Genomic DNA, 14,229 nt, shown 5'->3' with positions numbered 1-14,229 from the left:
CTATTGGTCTCCCTTTTTATATGTGGCGAAGCACAGTTGAGTTGTTTTGCAAATTCAAGTTTACATGAATTGTTTTGCTCATCACTATCCTTAATGTTTATCACAAAAAAGAAGGCCAGATACCAAGTTCTTTAAACATTTGAATTTTTTTGGAAAAGGCAGGGGTTCTGTGTAATTTTGTGTGCCTAAGCAAAATGGCCATGGGATGGACAGATATTGACAGAATTGTATTCAAGGGAGTAGTCGGATAAACCAGAATAACATGTCAGTACAACCCAAAATTCTAACCAAAGACAGTCATAAAACATTGCAAAAAGTACTTACATAGATTCAATTGTATTGGCAATCATTTACACTACAAACCCAGGTTTGTTTTTGACTAAGATCCAATAAAGGGATGTCAGACTTATTCCCTCACGTGACCTCCATGTCATGTCATTGCCAACAGATGTAGTGAATTCAAACAATATGGCAGTGACAATGTAAAATGTCCACAATATTATGGTGACCATCCAAAAGCAATATATAAAATTATGTTAAGGTGATGCAATTTTGAAAGCATTGACATAGAAAAACAAAAAAAGACCCCATGGAAACTACAAAACAGATCAATGTTGGTTTGATGTAGTAGTTAAAACACTGAACTCAAAACCCATAGGGTCTGGATTGTGAGCCACAGTTTGATCTGAGCAGGTCACCTAACATGCCTGTGCTCAAGCTATAATAAAGAAAATAGATAGATAGATAGATAGATAGATAGATAGATAGATAGATAGATAGATAGATAGATAGATAGATAGATAGATAGATAGATAGATAGATTGCATAAGCAGTTATACCGTATCATCAACTCATAAGTAAGTTATCATTTCTTGCAGACATTGTTCTATCAAAGATTTCTGGTCATACTTTAGTTTAAAACAGTTATTAACTACTCAATAAACATTTTATAAGTATGTAATTAACAATAATACAGATAAGTTATTAAAATAATAAAACTCAGTATACAGTATTTTACTCTTGTTCTTCTTCTTAGTATCATTTTAAATAAGCTTAAAATAGAAACTAAATATTTTTTCAGCATACTAGTAATAGCTGATTATAATGGACACCTAAACTAAAGTGTAACCAAAGTTTCTTCCTTATGATACAGATTCCAAACATGCTATTAAATAGAAAGAAGTATGTTATAAAGCAAGTGAAGCAAAAATATTAATGGAGAGCAAAGAAACAATAATAACAGCAATCTTCCTCTGCCTCACCAACAGCAACTAATAAAGAAACAATAACCTGCTCTTCCACCATCTTCATTTTATGGCCACCTTATTGTAAATATAATTACAATAGAAGGCAGTCATGAAACATATTTTACACACCTACAGAATTGAATTTATAAGAGAAATGTCAACTGTAATTGGGTACCGGCTGACGCACAGAGTATTTTTGATTGTCCTGTAAATCTTTGATTTTGAAGATTGCAAAGTAATATCAATGGCAAGTGAGAAATGAGGTGGGTTGAAGAAACGCCTCATTTAACATTGACTTCAGGCCTCCTGTTGTTCTTGTTAAGCCAAGTTATTAGTTGACAAGAGACAAGCTGTACTTAATACTGAGTCACTATCACTCTTCCATAAAAAAGCAGTTAAAATGTATATTTTATGTTTTAGTTGATATTCATCTACATAGTTAAGAGTTAAGAAGTAAATATGTGCATTACATTGTGCAAAGACTTCACTAACGCGTACTAAGCAAGTCCAACTGTTGCATCCTGGGCTTTAGGAATGTTAGTTTATTTCGGCAGTCTAAGATTTATTGTTGCCACAGAGAAGCTGGACAGATTTATGTAATGCCGTAAGGTTTGAATGTTAGTAATGACCTATGGTGGATGTGGTACATTGAGTATAATGAGAGAATTTAACATAATTAAGGAGTGAACATGTTGAACTGGGCAGAACATGGATTACACCAATCATCCACCTGAAGAAGAGTGACAATACCCTCTTAAACTGTAACAATGTGCATTCAGCTTTTGCATTTTTGTTTTTCATTCTGTTGGCTATTACAAAGTGTGGCACTATGAATCATATATGAAAAAGACTAATATAGCAATGCACGATTTGAGCTTCCTTTTATCTATTTATTATACATAATTAATAACTACTCTATAAAATGCTAGAGCTAATAAAAATAAACACAAGGCTCCTATTGTATGCTACAAATATGTAGAAGCTATTTCATTATTGATATGATTTTGTTACAGGTGCCAGCAATGCTAAATGCAACTCTGTGTGTACATATGAGGATGGGGAACCAAACTATTTTAAAACTGAATGAAGTGCTATTATAGTTTAAGCAAACTTTGCTAGGTTGCTAATTCCAAATTTTTGATTGTTCACATTAAAAAATGGTTGTTTTGTGCTTTTTCTTCCAATGTGTGATCAGATTTAAATCCATAGATGTTCCTATTCATTCTGGTTAATTTAGCATGACTGTTCCTAACAAGGATATTTTTATTTTCTGAATAAAATTAGGGTGGTTCATTTAAACACACGGTAGAAAAAACTTTGTCCTTGTTTTGTATCAAAGATAATTCTTTTACAAGGCCGAAATAACTAGTAGCATTGCTATTTGCGTTATTATTATAACAATAACCACTTTTTCGCACAGACATGTCAGTTTATTTTATACTTAATATGTTTAATACAATGGTGTTAGTTAACTTTCCATTGGATAATCATACAACAGTACGGTTCCTCATTAATACAAATAACTAAAGCTTTTTATATGTTAAAGTATAACAATATTAAAAGCAGAAGAATATGTAAATAATTCACTACTAGTAAATATTGCTGCAGTTTAATTATAGAACATGCACTCATAACTTGAAAAGCAGACCACACACACAGAGACGAGTGATTTATACAGCTGGTTTTTTTCCCTCCATTAATAAAGCTGCCAAGCCATTTTAGTGCCGGGACAAGGGCACAGTAATCCTTTATAAATGCACCAGCCTCCCCTGGATCTTTCTAGCTGTTTAATTCATTCATTTTCAATAGGAAAAGAGCCAACACATTGCAGAATTTGTATGATGAAGCCTTACAACAGAATGCAGCACCGCATTGAACATTCCTCTACAGAGAGCCAAGCTAAGCAAATTCAATTTGTCATTGTGAGCGGCTGCCTGTGACACTGCAGTTCCTACAGTCGTAGCAAAACTCTACAGCAACTCCTAGCTAAGCCAGTACAACACAAATCAAAATGGTATTAAAAAATAAAAAAAAGCATGAAAAGACTGGTATTTACCTGTCATCTTGTATGAAAGAGCCAGTGTTCCCTAACTGCAGTCGCTGATGGCATCCCTATATAACACAGCACTTCCACTTCTATCTGAGATTATAATTAAATAGCTGCTAGCAGCTTTGTGCGCTTTCATTTCTAACTATTGACTTCATCTTTTTTGTTTCACGTTCTCTTTAGAAAACAGTCAGCACAGCTAAATCTACTGAAACTCACTGCAAGCCAACTATCTCTCTCTTTTTTTTTTCTTTTGGCTCGCTCTTCTGACTAGTCAAAGCAACACATCAGTATGCTTCATACACAACAGCAGGAGCGCAAGTGGTAGGCAGTGACGTGTGAGGAATAATTACATACTGCAGTAGCTTCTAAACATCTGTAGCTCCTCCATCTCTCCCACTTACTTGATGTAGCAGTCTTTTCCCTCTCTATTCGTCGCCATCTCCCATCCATAAGGTGGTGCCTGTGAAGAGGTCCAAGTACCAGATGGTGGTGGCCAGCCTGCAGATTTGTTCTTGTGGCTGCAAAGGAGGAGAAGAGAAAAATTTTAAAAAATTATAATACTTTCTTTTTTATTCTGATTATGCTAATACCAGGCAAAACTTTATGTTAATGTCAGACAATAATAAAAAGCAGCCTTTGTGTTTTAAAATCTTTTATGCTTGTTTTCTCAGGCTTGGCGGATGCAGCTGATTCTGTCGCTTCTGAAATGGAATGATCAGTGAGGAAGTGCTAATGTCAAGAAAATGGTGTCAAGTGCATTGCTCTTCAATAGTCTCACTGAATATTTTGGCTTATTCAATGTTGAGTGTTTAATCATGCATGCAGAATATAATTCCAAAATGTATCACCAAAAGTTACGACTTTATGGCTACCTATTGTATTAGTGAACAAACATCACATACACTATCAGGTACATTTCTTTTATATGTCATCAAAATATGTTTAGTTTTAAAATAATATAACTTTCATTTAGGTTAGTCCAGTTAGGGGTCTCAGCAACTCTAAGCACAAGGCAGCCCTGGACAGACCGTCACTCCATCACAGATCCCACTCCTGTAAACACCCACCTGATGAATAAGGAACTGCCAGTTAGGGTACTCTAACACATCTTTATACGTGTGGGAGGATGAACCTACACATACAGTAGGCAAACTCCACAGTAGCTGGTGCAGGAGTCAAAACCATCAGGCAGCAGCTTCATGAACTATGCCATGATGTCAAAATAATGGAAAAATTAACCAAGACATACAAAAGTGATTACAGGAATTACAGATTTCAAGCTGTGATTACAGTATTAGCTTCCTCAAATAGTGCATCATAATAATAATAATGATAAAGACAACGCAAATAATAACAAGTAACATTTTCAGAATGTAAAATTAAAACAAACAAACAAATAAATGAATAAATAAAAATAGCAAGATCACAGTTCTTTGCCTACTAAAATGCACACACACTTTTCTTTCAGTGAACACACAGCACTAATGTTAACTTGGTGAGGTGAGCATACCTAGTGATGTTATTCCTGATAACACAAAAACCTTGTTGTAATAATAATAATAATAATAATAATAATAATACATTTTATTTATTTGTAGGTGCCTTTCTAAACACTCAAGGACACCAAACAATAGATAAAACACAGATTATAAACAAAACTAAAATACAAAAATTTAAATATTTCTAAGCTCAGGTGGTAGTGAGTTCCAGAGCTGGGGAGCACAGCAACTGAATGCTCTGCTCCCCATACTGGTAAGACAGACGAAGGGGACAGTCAAGTGGATGGAGGAAGAGGATCTAAGGGTACAGGAGGAAATGGCAACATGGAGGAGGTCAGACAGATATGGAGGCGCAAGGTTGTGGATAGCCTTAAAAGTTAGTAGGAGAATTTTGAATTGAATTTGGAACTGAACTGGAAACCAATGAAGCTGCTGCAAAACGGGAGTGATATGGTGAATAGATGGGGTTCTAGTAATGAAGCGGGCAGCTGAATTCTGGACCAGTTGAAGCTTATAAAGAGATTTGCAAGAAATAATCCAGACGAGAAGTGACAAGGCTATGAACAAGGATAGCAGTGTTGTGGGGAGTGAGGGAGGGGCGAATACGATTAATGTTACGCAAGTGGAAATATGCAGACCGGGAGATGTTATTGATGTGGGACTGAAAGGATAAAGTATTGTCAAGGATGACACCCAGACTGTTAACCTGTGGGGAAGGGGAAACAGAGGAATTATCAATAACAAATGAAAAATGATCAGTTTTGGATAATGTTGATTTTGTACTAATGAGGAGAACCTCAGTTTTGTCACTATTTAATTTAAGAAAACCAGGATTTGATTTCTGCTATGCAATCAATAAGCAAGGAGGGTGGAAAGGAAACAATAGGATTGCTAGTGAGATAGAGCTGGGTGTCATCAGCATAACAGTGAAAGCTAATGTTATATTTATGAAAGATATTTCCAAGGGGAAGAAGGTAAATAATGAAAAGCAGGGGCCCCAGGACAGAGCCCTGGGGCACACCTGAAGTAACAACGGTGGGTTAGGATGTGAAAGTTTTAAGCCGAACAAACTGAGTGCAGCCTGAGAGGTAGGATCTGAACCAATCTAGTAGAGTGTGGGTAATGCCAATCGAAGATAATCTATTGAGAAGAGTAGTGTGACAAATAGTGTCAAAGGCTGCACTCAGATCAAGGAGGATGAGAATAGTAATTAAACCAGAATCAGCTGCCATAAGGAGGTCATTAGTAATTTTTATAAGCGCCATTTCTGTGCTGTGGAGGGGACGAAAACCAGACTGGAACTGTTCATACAGATTATTTTGAGATAAATGAGAATGAAGTTGAATAGCCACTATTTTTTCAAGAATTTTGGAAATGAAGGGTAGATTAGAAATATTGGATGAAAATTACTGAAATTAGTCGGATCGGCACCAGATTTTTTCAGTATTGGGGTTATTGCAGCAGTTTTAAAAGATAAAGGAACAGTACCAGTAGTGAGAGAAGAGTGGATTATAGCAGAAATAAGAGGGACCAGAGAAGGGAGGCAAGCTTTAACTGTAGGGAGGAGGTCCAGTTGACAGGTGGATGGCTTAGACTTACAGACAAGATCTGAGATTTCTGAGAAAGTAGGAAGCTGAAAAGAGGAAAATGAGCGAGTTGGTGGGTGAAATTCAAAGGAAGTACTGGAGGAATCCGTACCGAGAGACTGATCAATCTTCTAATGTACATGCAGCCATAAGACTGTTGTGAATTAAAACCCAAATTCAACATTTTTTTGCATTTACATTTTTTTAGTACATCACTGCTCACTGCTATTTTCAGTTCGCCTTTAGTACAGAGGTTACCTATAGTAGCTTCCTCTGTTGATCGATTTCTACATTATAACAAGACCTTAAACACTTTGTTTGCTCTTAGTCTCCAACCACAGTACTAGCACAGACACATTTTTTACAGTCAGATACTTTGGAAAACACAGCCTCAGTGTTGTAATGTGGACAGGAGGAAAATGCAGATTTTTGAAAATCGCATTCTGATTGGTTCATGCTTATTTTGTGGCTCTTACCTGACTGGATCCTACTCATTACAACATCTCATTCACTGATTCATCACCCTACTTGGACGAAAACCATATTCCAACATAGCAGACAGAGAAGAGTTGCTTACTTGTATGTATCTGAATTGCATTTTGTACAATGTGAATGCTACATACACATGAAAAAGACAAATAATTTACCAGTGGATAAATTTTTGTAATACACCCTGCAGCCATGGCATTACCTCTCCTTCAAAGATTTTTCTGCCGATGCGCGCATGCCCAATACAGGCAAACATCGGCGTCATATGTGTTTTCAGTCATTTCAGTTTGGATGGGGATTCTTTCGTAGACAATGCTAGTATGGAGAATGATTGTTAGTTGTTTAAAAGCACTATTATTAAATGAAAAAGTTGTAGTGTAGATTTAGACTTACTAAGATTTGTAAAACATCAATAAGGCTTTAAAATAGCCTTGCCCATTTTTTTTCTTTAATTTGAAAGACAAAAGTCTGAATTAGCATAAGCTGCCCTAGTTAGAGGTATTCATAAGGAAGGTAATGATTTACTTTATTAGGTAGAAGTACACAATTAACAAGAATAGGTGCATCAAACGTTTGAATTATTAAAATGTGTGTTTAATTTAAATGTTTATAATCTAAATATTCTCAATTGTAATAGAAATAAAATAAAAATGAACATTATATGTGTAATTATTGACCTCAAAATAGTTTAAAACAATACCCAACATGCTTATGTATAAATATTGTCATTTTTAACCTTCTGGGTGTGGCTTTTCTAGGGTAGGACCATCAGTTAAGAATCAAATATCAAAAATATTATCATATTTGTAATCACAATCCTCAAAATAAGATAAAATGACACCCCACATGCCCATATTGACAGATCCAATTTTTTTGAAGTTATGTGAAAAAGAGTAACTTTGACCCCTTGTATCCCATAAGAGGGTGAATCCCTGGGGTTGGTTGATGTGGCATGAAAAACGTCAAGTACTTCTGATCATTTCTGCTGAAGATGCCTTATCATAAGGATGTCATTTCTTGCACAAAATATAGTCTGAAAATGACCTACAAATTAGGGTTTTTGGGTCAAGAGGGCTAAAAATATGAGGAAGTCCTAAAAACTGGATGTCTTGTATATCTAGACAATAAGACGCATTGAACATTTATTGAATTTATCATACTGGTGTGTTAAGATGCACCCAGCAAAAAAAAAAAGTAATTTCAAAGCATTGACAAGTAATTCTTAATTAACACAAACGCACTTGTTGTCGCTTGCCTACTACTTTAAGTAGACTCATCCATCTGACTGCCAAACAGAGAAACATGATTTGTCACTCCATAGAACATGTTTCCACTGCGCCACAGTCCAGTAGCAGTGGGCTTTACACCACTCCATCTGACCCTTGGCATTGAACTTGGTGATGTTAGCCTTGCATGCAGTTGCTCAGCCATGGAAACCTATTCCATGAAGCTCATGAAGCAGTTTTTGTACTTACATTAATGCCAGTGGAAGTTTGGAACTCTTCAGCTATGGAATCAGCAGAGCGCTGGTGACTTTTACGCACCAAAACATTCTTGCTTTAAAGTGAGTACTGAATACAAAATCAGATATTTGAACAGTTTAATATACAGTAGCTGCACAATAAAATAGTAAGGAATTATGGCAACACCATGGCTTGAAATAAGTATAAGAAAGTGGAAGTGAAGTGCACTGAGAGCAGCAGGGGAACAGCAAAATATTGCATTAACTGCTAGCAAATACAATTAAAGGTGATTCTCACTCTGGAAAAAAGCAACGTTTTGGCTATGTAGCTTTTTTATCAGGTGTGCCTCTAAACTTCTTTTTTTGTTTTTCATTATGGGAATAACCTTCAGTGCTTTCCATTTGTATATGTATTTGATATTTGTTTGACTCCTTGAATAGGTCACTTCCATGTTTGTAAATTGCAGGAAATATGAAAGTCATACTATTTTATTTGTAGATGAACAAAACTGAAAAAGTTAAAAAACCAATGAATCTGCACGAGAACCACCTTTTTCCACCGTCTCAAACGTGCGCAGTTTTTAATGTCTGGAAACATCCAGGATTAAATCACTTAGAGCTCTGTACATAGACAACGTCTTCGCATCCTACAAACAATTACACTCCAAATTTAACATTCCAGCAACACATTTTTTTCACTACCTTCAAATTAGAAACTATGTTAAACAAAATCTGTCCAATTTCCCTCACCTCCCGCCTACCTCTATACTGGAAGAAATTTTGATTAGTCTTGAGGATTCAAATAGCATTTCTTTAATATATAAAACATTTGAAAGTCCCTCCCTTTCAAAGATCCCAGAGTACAGTGGGAAAAGGATCTCTCACTCAACATATTAGAAAAGGAGTGGAAGGTACCAATGCACCGTATTCACTCAAGCTCCGTATGTGCAAAGCATACAATTATTCAACTAAAATTATATATCGAGTGCATCTCTCTCGTTTAAAATTGTCCAAAATGTTTCCCGGGCAAGATCCAACCTGCGAACGCTGCAATCGAGCTCTAGCCTCACTGGGTCACATGTTCTGGGCCTGCACCAAATTAACATCATTCTGGACCAAAATCTTTAAATGCCTATCAGACAGCCTTGGTGTCACAATCCCTCCTAACCCATTAACAGCTGTGTTTGGTGTACTTCCAGATCAGCTTAAAGTGGAGAAGGACAAGCAAACTGTAATTGACTTTACTTCACTATTAACACGTGGACTTATCTTGCTCAACTGGAAGAATCCTAACTTGCCTCTTTTAAATCAGAGGGTAACTGATGTTATACAGTATATTATCTAAAATTGGAAAAAATCTAATTCTCACTTAGAGGATCTGTAAAAAACTTTTTCAAAATCTCTCAGGATCTGATAAATAACAATTTAGAATAAGCATTTAAATTGAGGAAGTGGATTCTCTCCTCTCTTTTTCTATTCTATTGATCTTTATTTATTTACATATTTTTATTATTATTAAAGTGCTACTCTGCTGACCTAGCTTTCTTTCTTATGGGTGGGGGTTGATTTGTTTCAAACCTAGTTTTGTTGACTTGACTTTTTGTATGGAATGTTTTTTGATTTTAATAAAATAAAACATTAAAAAAAAAACAATGAATCACTTGGACTACAGAGTTCTTAATTACAAGCTAGTAACTAGATATATACAAACATGTAACAAGATATTATTGGTAGCCAGAGCTTACTTTGGAGTAGATTTGAAACTGGAAACTGCTGGCACGTTATATTAAAAAGCTGATTGTGGCAACCTTGGTCATTTAGGTCAAGCCAGAAATTCTGAGGTGACAGCACCTTGCGGTGGACAGAAAGTACATGTCCTTGGGGCAAATGAAAGGCCAGTATGGAATAAAAAAAGTGGTAATGGACATTGCCACAATAGGCCTCCAGAAGGAGTTTTAAAGCAACAGAGGGAGAACCTTTGATCACAGAGTATGTCCAAGGACTGTCACCTGCCAAGCGATAGCAAGACTAGTCTCTGCAGGAAATCAGAGACACAGGAAGTAAAAAGGGATTTCCTTGTTCAGCTTAGGTATCTGTGCAAAACCAACTCAAATATTATGAGATATGAATAATCACAATAACGATTAATAACAATATTAAGTGGAATTCTCAGAGAATTTAATTAAATTTCCAGTCTGGTCAGTGTCTACATGGAGCTTGACTGTCCTGCGTCACCATGGGCTTTGTCACCATGGGTCATTTGGTAGGTTTAATTGTACATGATGTGAGTGTATTTGGGTGTAGGAGTGTGTCCTATGATAGACTTCTGTCCTGCCCAGTCCGGGACTGGTGTCTGCTTGTACCCTTTGCTGCCAGTTACAGGTCTTTGGCTGACAATGACTTTGCAGTCAGAAAATGAAGACTTGGTGAATGAATGGGTCAAACACGTATTTTAAGTGACTCTATGAGGGAAAAATGCTTAAGCAATTTACAGTACATACTTCTAGACATGTTTTCATTACAGTTCTGCTGCAACATAATTAGGTCATAATCTTCTATTGTGAACATTAGTAGATCACACACAACTGAAAAAATGAAAGCTAAGCAAACATATCAAGTTTAATAGAACAGTATTTTTGTACTAAGCTGTTTAAGATGAAAACAAATAAACGTCATTTCTGTGTCACATGTGTATGTTTTAGTGGTAGCTGCCTTAGCATTTTATCTTTAGTTTTTTTTTTCCCTTCCCCTTGATGGTTTAATTGCTTTTGAAGACATTTCAGGAATCTTTAATTATCGTGTCAGGCATGAGAATAGTGGAATATTTCACTTACTTTTCAATAATGCATGGGTTTCGAACTTTCAATTGGGAACCTTCTTTTATTCTATTTTTACATGCACTGTATTCATAAAAATCATTATTGGTTTCTCTGGAAACACTAATGTAAGATTCACATTCAAGACACGAATGAATTTTTACGTTTTATGCAAACATTTTCAGTTACACTTCCTTCTAAAAATCATTTTCAAATGTAATGTGAACATAACCTGAAGTAGGCTAACCTAAAATAAAACAACTTTTATAATCATTCAATGTAAACTTTGAAAACTGAATTTTTGGTAATTAGTTTTTTTGTGCTGTCCTAAAAGATGTTGATTTGGAGAAGACTGACAAGCTCGTTCTTGGACATCTTATTTCCAAGAACACATGAGTAATAAACAGACAGACACAGTAATATTCAAATTCTTTGTTAGCGTTCAAATAATGAAATAACACTTTACATCCATTAATGTAAGAAAGCAAACATAAAAAACCTTTGCAATAAAATGCTTAATGAGAAGCATGGCAGTGCAGTGATTAGTGCTGCCACTTCACCGAGCCAGTGTCCTCTGGAGTTGGCATATTTTTGCCTTCAGGTAATCTGTTTTTATTTCCACTTCCAAAGATTTGCAGGTTATGTTACATGGTGATTTCAGATTTTTCCATTTGTGTGTCACAGGGGTCTGTAATGGACTGGAATTCCATCCCAGTGCTGCTGGGACAGGCTCCAGCATCATAAAACTGAATTGGATTAAATGACTTTGAGAATAATATGATATGATGAAATATAAGGAAAATTAATTTGAACTGATTCTATTAAGAACTATGGAAGAGCAAATTGTCATATTAAGCTGCACTTTGCTGAGGTTAATATTGACATGTTACTTTCTATAACATGTCCTGCTGAAAGCACTTATCTAACAGCGAAGTAATTTATTTGATCTGACTCTAGAGTAAAATGAGTCAAATAGCTTTTTATTGCAATTTCAAAGTTAATGGTAGGCGCACTAATTAATGTGAATGAATTATTATTAAAGTCATCACAATGGAAGTAGCTCCATTATCCAGGCCTCAAATCCCAAACCAGGCACTGTCTGTGTGTAGCTTCCTAGTACTCCCCAGGTGTTTGTGGGTTTCTCCTGCAACTCAGAAACATCCATGTTGGTGTAATTGTGTTGAGCTATGTTTCAATTTAATCACCAGGAGGCACAGGAAGAGATCACAGTTACCCACTAGAAGTCATTTTTACTGCAATACTGTGTATAGTTATAATACTTTAATTTTAAGATCCATCGAGACAACTCATTAACAAGCATACTGTAACATCACATAGGACATCTTAAATAGGGTTTGACTGGTTTGCCGTCAGTTACAGTGCACTTGCTACCACCACTAGATAAGTAAATAGATAACAACCACATTGGACATAAAATACTTGTTGAAGAGTATAATATAATAAATAATAAGACAGTTTTATCTTTCACCTCTCTGTTCACAGTCCGTCCTCAAAATGAAGGTCTCATTGCCTTAAGGCAGGCATTCAACAAACATCCAGTCCAGGATCCTTCCATGAACATCCTCATCAGACTGGCAGAACTGGCTCTTAACCTCCAACCTTTCTCATTTGACAACAATTATTTTCACCCAGTCAGTGGAGTTTCAATGGATACTAGAATAGGACCTAAGTATGCTAACCTCTTCGTCAACTGGTTAGAAGAGTGTTTCTTTTCTTCCAATGGAAGTTTTGTACCAGACTTGTACAAAACATATGTCAATGATTACGCTGACGCTGATGCTAGTTCCAGGTGTCAGTCAGAGGAATTTATTAATGATTTTATTAGTTTCCATAAATCTCTCTGGTTCACGATCAATGTTTCAACCATATAGATATCAGTCTTTTTATCAGGTTTCTGGGACTTAAAACCTTCGTCTATTCCAAGCAAACTGACTACACAGATACATTCTCTACAGTTCCTTTCACTCCTGGTATACTAAAAACTCTCCTTCACCGTTCCTTAGACTCCGCCACCTCTGCAGTGATGAAGTTGACTTCTTTATTCTTTGAGAGAGGATACCCTTCTCATATTTTACACAGGGCCCTCAATCAAGATAACATCCACTCTAATAGGAACCCTAATAATTAAATCTGCATCTTGCTGGTTCTCCCATTTCACTCTCTCCCACAGGTCATTTTACAAAATTTCACAATTTTGCAGACTGATCCTTCCACGGGAGCATTTTTCCCTTGATCTCCTTTTGTCAGCCACCTAACCTACACAAATTTGTCTATCAAAGCTAACTTCACATTCCTTCACAGGCATTTTGAGTGGTAACTGGAGCTGCTGTGTCACTTGCAAATATGTAACCAACAACATCCTTGTATCTGGTCCCTCTGGTAGATTCAATATTAAACAAAAGGCCTCCTGCCAGTCTAAAAATCCTATTTACTGCATTCGTAGGAAGTGTCCAGTCATATCTACATGGGTGAAACAGAGCATGCCATTTCAGGGAGCAAGCTCAAACCATTGAAATTAATGTCTTTATGAAGTCTGCTATAGAACACTTCACACTCCTTGATCATATCCACACTGATCTCTCAGTCTGTGTTCTTTCACAGGGTCTTCAAAGACACTTTTCATACAAAAACAGAAGAAGTACTTCTCCAGGTCTTAATGACTGAATTTTTAATCTCTTCCTTAATCTTCTCTAATGACAGCATTTTCACACCTAGTCTCACCTTTCCTCCTTTCATCTCCTCTGGCTTTATTCCCACCTATATTTGTTACATGCATTTTCTTTTTCAGTTACACACTTGAAATATTGTTTCATTAACCTTCTTTCCTTTAAATCTTCAAAATAACCATTGACCCTTATTTTCTTTGCAGGTCCACACAAAAACTGTCCAGTTTTTTACATATGACAAATACATAAAATTGTTTCTTGTAACAAATGGATCTTTATAAATTGTCGAACCATTCTGTCTGTCCTATTCTAGAATGAGATTGAGAGTCACTAACATAACTGTAGACACTAATAGCGTTTAAAAGATTCTGAATGAGTTGCTGGGACAGCCTC

The 14,229-nt window shown here is 36.0% G+C and overlaps 1 protein-coding gene across 6 annotated transcripts in view; it reads right to left on the bottom strand.

Annotated features, from left to right (window-relative positions):
- Positions 1-14,229, bottom strand: part of frmpd4 (FERM and PDZ domain containing 4) — an 821,848-nt gene that overhangs the window by 342,808 nt on the left and 464,811 nt on the right. For 5 of the 6 annotated variants that reach the window (XM_051925673.1, XM_051925669.1, XM_051925670.1 and 2 more), the window contains exon 2: positions 3,699-3,815. In XM_051925673.1, coding sequence (XP_051781633.1) covers positions 3,699-3,815 — 117 coding nt within the window. Of the gene's footprint in view, positions 1-3,303; positions 3,563-3,698; positions 3,816-14,229 lie in introns of those variants that run through there. The other variant, XM_028800824.2, reaches the window with a different exon arrangement.

Source organism: Erpetoichthys calabaricus, chromosome 4, assembly GCF_900747795.2.
Source record: "Erpetoichthys calabaricus chromosome 4, fErpCal1.3, whole genome shotgun sequence".
Classification (NCBI taxonomy): Eukaryota; Metazoa; Chordata; class Cladistia; order Polypteriformes; family Polypteridae; genus Erpetoichthys; species Erpetoichthys calabaricus.
Note: the sequence above shows the minus strand (reverse complement) of the source record. Positions and strands in the feature narration are given on the sequence as shown.